This window comes from Choloepus didactylus, chromosome 10 (assembly GCF_015220235.1).
Source record: "Choloepus didactylus isolate mChoDid1 chromosome 10, mChoDid1.pri, whole genome shotgun sequence".
Taxonomy (NCBI): domain Eukaryota; kingdom Metazoa; phylum Chordata; class Mammalia; order Pilosa; family Megalonychidae; genus Choloepus; species Choloepus didactylus.
The window spans coordinates 3,903,618-3,908,408 of record NC_051316.1 but is presented as its reverse complement, the minus strand read 5'-3'; the positions used below and the strand labels follow the sequence as shown (position 1 = coordinate 3,908,408).

The 4,791-nt window shown below is 38.6% G+C and overlaps 1 protein-coding gene across 1 annotated transcript; it reads left to right on the top strand.

Moving 5' to 3' along the window:
* The first annotated feature begins 2,213 nt into the window (after positions 1-2,213).
* Positions 2,214-3,983, top strand: LOC119504912 (sugar phosphate exchanger 3-like). The gene is made up of 3 exons (XM_037797535.1): positions 2,214-2,499; positions 2,605-2,927; positions 2,985-3,983. The coding sequence occupies exons 1-3, from the start codon at positions 2,284-2,286 to the stop codon at positions 3,943-3,945; spliced, it is 1,500 nt and encodes a 499-aa protein (XP_037653463.1). The 5' UTR covers positions 2,214-2,283; the 3' UTR covers positions 3,946-3,983.
* Positions 3,984-4,791: the final 808 nt, after the last annotated feature.

The window sequence follows — 4,791 nt, the reverse complement described above, 5'->3', positions numbered from 1 at the left end:
CCAAGTTTCCTTCTTGTGACATATGTGACTCTAAACTTCCCCTTTCTATCACATTCACACACCACTTAGCACTGTAAGTTATTCTCAAAATAATGTTTTACTGTCACCTCTGTCCATTTCCAAACATGTAAGTTCAACATAGTTAAACATTCTGCTCATAATAAGCAACTGCTTCACATTCTTTAGCCTCAATCTAAATCCTGGTAACCTATAGTTCATATCTATGAGTTCACATATTATAATTAGTTCATGACAGTGAGATCATACAATATTTTTCCTTTTCTGTCTGACTTATTTCATGCAACATAATGTACTCAAGGTTAATCAGTCACACCATTTTTAAAGACAGTTTTGTTCATCCACCATACATTCCATTCCAAGTGAAAAACTGATGGTATAATCACATAGTTATTCATTCACCACCACCACCATAATCTATATAAGGACATTTCTATTTCTATTTCTATTTCTTCCACAAATAAAGAGGAAGAGTCAAAAAAATTTGAAAGTCAAATGAAAAAGAAAAAAATGACAGTTGAAAAGCAAAAAAAATAACAGATAATATTTAAAAATAAACTATAATAAAAAAAGTCAGACAACATCATCAATGCCAATGATCCCATACCCTTCCCTTACATCTTCCTCTTATAAGCATTTAGCTTTGGTATATTGCCTTTGTTACATTAAAGGAAGCATACTACAATGTTTCTGTCAACTATTGACTCTAGTTTGCATTGATTTTATTTAACCCAATACCATCCCCTTTTTAATACCTTGCAAGGTTGACATTTATTTGTTCTCCCTCATGTAGAAACACATTTGTAAATTTTATCACTATCATAGACCACTCTAGGTTTCACTACGTTATAGAGTCCCAGTCTTCATTTTCACTCTTTTATTCTGGTGTTCCACATGTCCCTAATCTTCCTCTTCCAATCATACTTACAGTCATCTTTGTTCAGTGTACTTACATTATTGTGCTACCATCACCCAAAATTGTGATCCAAACCTCTCAATCCTGTCTTTTCCTATCTGTCTGTAGTTCTCCCTTTAGTATTTCCTTTAAAGTGGGTATCTCTCCACTGGGAGAAACCTGAAGGTATTTTGCTGCTTGTTAGGGGTTTGTCTGTTTTTCAAGCTTGTATTCAGCAGTCCACATTTGTTAATTAAAACCCCAGTTGGTGCTAGGTTGAGCTATATTTGCCTGGTCCTAGCAGGAATTGCTTCTTTCTCCACCAGCAAAGTTTTGCAGCTCAGCCTGCCATGTGAGGAGGAGGCTGCCAGCATGTTTGGGGAGTTTATACTTACAGCTTTTATGCTGTGATCTCAGCCATTCCACCCATCTCAGGCTGCTGTACAATGTTCAGACAGTCATGGTTTTCCCCCAACAGTTGTTCCAGACTATGTACTAGTTGTTCCTGGCTACTTACTAGTTGCTCTAGAGGACTAACTAAATTCCACACCTCTGTATGTCACCATCTTTTACCACCTCCCTCTATTCTATATATATTTTATATTTTGTGTAAGATTTGGTATGAGGGAATTTTGAGACAAAATTTCTCTTTGTAGTGGTATTGCATATAAATATAGTAAAAGTTGAACCCTTTTAATAATGATAAAGAAATAAGACTGGAGTAGAGTAGAACAAATAATGAACAATAGCTTTTGTTTGCAAATGATCATTATTACCTAATGAAGGTATGAAATAGATTATATTTACTGAGCCCTTGTTCCATGCCAGACAATATTCAAAGTGTTTTAGATTCATAATTAACATAGTTTATGTTCACAAGTGAGATATCTCTCAGGTAGATACTTGTACTATCTGAAAGTTAATCTAAAGTAGTGGAAAGACAGCCTTCTACTTGTCCAGGCAAAGACTTAAGAGTCATCCTGGCATTTTCTGTATGTCACACACCTTGTACCTTGTCCATCAGCATATCATATTGTTTCTCTTTGCAGAATATATTTGGAGTGTGACTCTTTCTGAACATTTCCTCTGCTACCTCCTCAACCAAGAGAATCATTATCTAAGGCTTTTTATTATCACAGAATTCTTCTAGATTTCCTACCTGTTTTCTGCCTTATACCTCTTGAGTCTAATCTCAATGTAGGGCCCAGATTATTGCTATTAAAAAGTAATAGGCTTGGGAGCGGAGCGGACTGAAGGGAGCATTGTGCCGGAGGACAGTGGTTCTTGCGTCTCTTGGGAAGGAGAAATGATGTAACTCATTCACTATCCAAACTTTAAGGTCAAAGGCAAGAAGGAAGGTCAGGAATATCATGGCCTGGCCAAATATTTTTCAGAGAGGAACTCTGCTCTCTCAGTTCAGCCATCATCATGTCATTGTGTTCCTGCTCACTTTCTTCAGTTATTCATTGCTCCATACTTCAAGGAAAACATTTAGCAATGTCAAAGTCAGTGTCTCTAAGCAGTGGACCCCAACTGCTTTCAACAAATCAACTGAACTGCCTGCAGAGCTGGCATCGTACTCAATTGTGGAAGACTGGAAGCTTACGTCTAGGATGAGGAAAAATAAAAGGATGCCCGCTTTTGCCACATCTATTCAATCTAGTACTGGCATTTCTGTTCAGATTAATTAGATTTGGAGCAGCAACCATTTGTTCCCCAGTGCAGAGGAAGCCACTCTTTTCCTTGGAACACTGGATACTATTTTTCTCTTCTCCTATGCTGTGGGCCTTTTCATCAGTGGCATCGTTGGGGATCGGCTTAATTTACGATGGGTTCTGTCTTTTGGCATGTGTTCTTCTGCATTAGTGGTATTTGTCTTTGGCACCCTCACAGAATGGCTACATTTCTACAACAAGTGGTTCTACTGCTGTCTGTGGATTGTGAATGGTCTGTTGCAGTCCACAGGTTGGCCCTGTGTAGTTGCTGTTATGGGCAACTGGTTTGGGAAAGCTGGGATACTTGGTTATTGTAGAAAACCCTGAAAATATAAAGGAACAGAAACAAAGGAAAGACGAGGAGTTATTTTTGGTCTTTGGAGTGCCTGTGCTTCAGTGGGTAATATTTTGGGAGCATGTCTAGCTTCTTCTGTTCTGCAGTATGGTTATGAGTATGCCTTTCTGGTGACAGCATCTGTGCAGTTTGCTGGTGGGATCATCATCTTCTTTGGACTCTTGGTATCACCAGAAGAAATTGGTCTCCCAGGTATTGAGGTAAAAGAAACTTTTGAAGAAGACTCACACAGGCCTTTAATTAATGGTGCTGAAAATGAAGATGAATATGAGCCTAATTATTCAATCCAAGAAAGCAGTACTGTTACTCAAGCCAAGGCAATAAGCTTTAGTCAGGCTTGTTGCTTTCCTGGAGTTATACCATATTCACTTGCCTATGCCTGCTTGAAGTTAGTGAATTACTCCTTCTTCTGGTTGCCGTTTTATCTGAGTAACAACTTTGGATGGAAGGAGGCTGAAGCTGACAAGCTGTCCATTTGGTACGATGTAGGAGGAATTATAGGTGGAACTTTGCAAGGCTTCATCTCTGACATGTTACAAAAGAGAGCACCAGTTTTAGCTCTAAGTCTACTCCTGGCAGTTGGGTCGCTTGTTGGATATAGTCGTTCTCCAAACAACAAGTCCATTAATGCACTTTTAATGGCTGTTACAGGATTTTTTATTGGTGGACCATCTAACATGATTAGCTCAGCTATTTCTGTGGACCTGGGTCGCCAAGAACTAGTCCAAGGGAGCAGTGAGGCTTTGGCCACAGTCACAGGAATTGTTGATGGAACTGGGAGCATTGGAGCTGCTGTGGGCCAGTATTTAGTGTCTTTGATACAGGACAACCTAGGGTGGATGTGGGTTTTCTATTTTTTCATTCTCATGACAAGTTGTACAATTGTATTTATCTCACCATTAATAGTGAGGGAAATATACTACCTTGTGCAGAGGAGACAAGCTTACACATTGAATGAGTGATCAGTGCCTACAAAAGAAAAAGAACAATGGGAGACAATTCAGGACTATAATTTCTTTTTAATAAACCCTATTTTGGGGTTGTCTAAGCGTGCCAACATAACCTTGGATTGTCAAACCTGCTTCAACAGTGTCAGCCACCTGAGATGCTGATCTGCAGTGAAGACTGGGCTATTTTTCTACATTACAGGAATTATTGATGATGATTTTGTTATTTCATGAATGTACTGAATGGCTCATGAATCTGCAGCCTCTTTGGCCATGTTACTGTTTGTCCCTTTTTTTCTTAAAATCCTGTATTGGCCTTGGACTCATGTTGTGAAGCCTATAAAGTTGAGGGAACAAGAGACAGAGAATCATGCATGATTTGTATCAATGATGTACGTTGTGAACAAAAAGGATTGTTGCATTTTGCCTTGGTAATGAGTTTTCAGAGGACGGGTCATCTTTGAAGCGTCAAATCCTGATGAAGTGCTCAAGCTAGATCAAGAATAAGTCTGCCTTGGACAAAAAAATCCCTTTGATTAACTATGTTTGGAAAAAATTCTACTATGTGCTTCTTGGCTCAGTCACTGTCTATTTGATCTGAAGTCATCCAGCTCTAGAAGCAGAAATAACTTCAAATTATTGTCAATTTGTTCTGCTCCATCTTCATTCAAAATTAACTTTGACTCCTGAAAGTATTTATATTTAGTCTTCCTTTCAAGGACCATAAGGCACATCAGTTATCTTGAACATTCCAATGTATAACTCAAAACTGAAGTACTCAACCCCAGATTTGCTGTCTGGGAATTGCAGGATCCACTGTAGGAGACTATTCTGTTTAGCCCTATTTTTAGAGGATTGATC

What these genes read in the sequence shown, in the direction of transcription:
- LOC119504912 (XM_037797535.1), top strand. Translation starts at nt 2,284, where the DNA reads ATGGCCTGGCCAAATATTTTTCAGAGAGGAACTCTGCTCTCTCAGTTC. An exon ending in AGCTGGCATCGTACTCAATT is followed by an intron (nt 2,500 to 2,604) that starts GTGGAAGACTGG and finishes CAGATTAATTAG; the next exon opens with ATTTGGAGCAGCAACCATTT. An exon ending in AACTGGTTTGGGAAAGCTGG is followed by an intron (nt 2,928 to 2,984) that starts GATACTTGGTTA and finishes AACAAAGGAAAG; the next exon opens with ACGAGGAGTTATTTTTGGTC.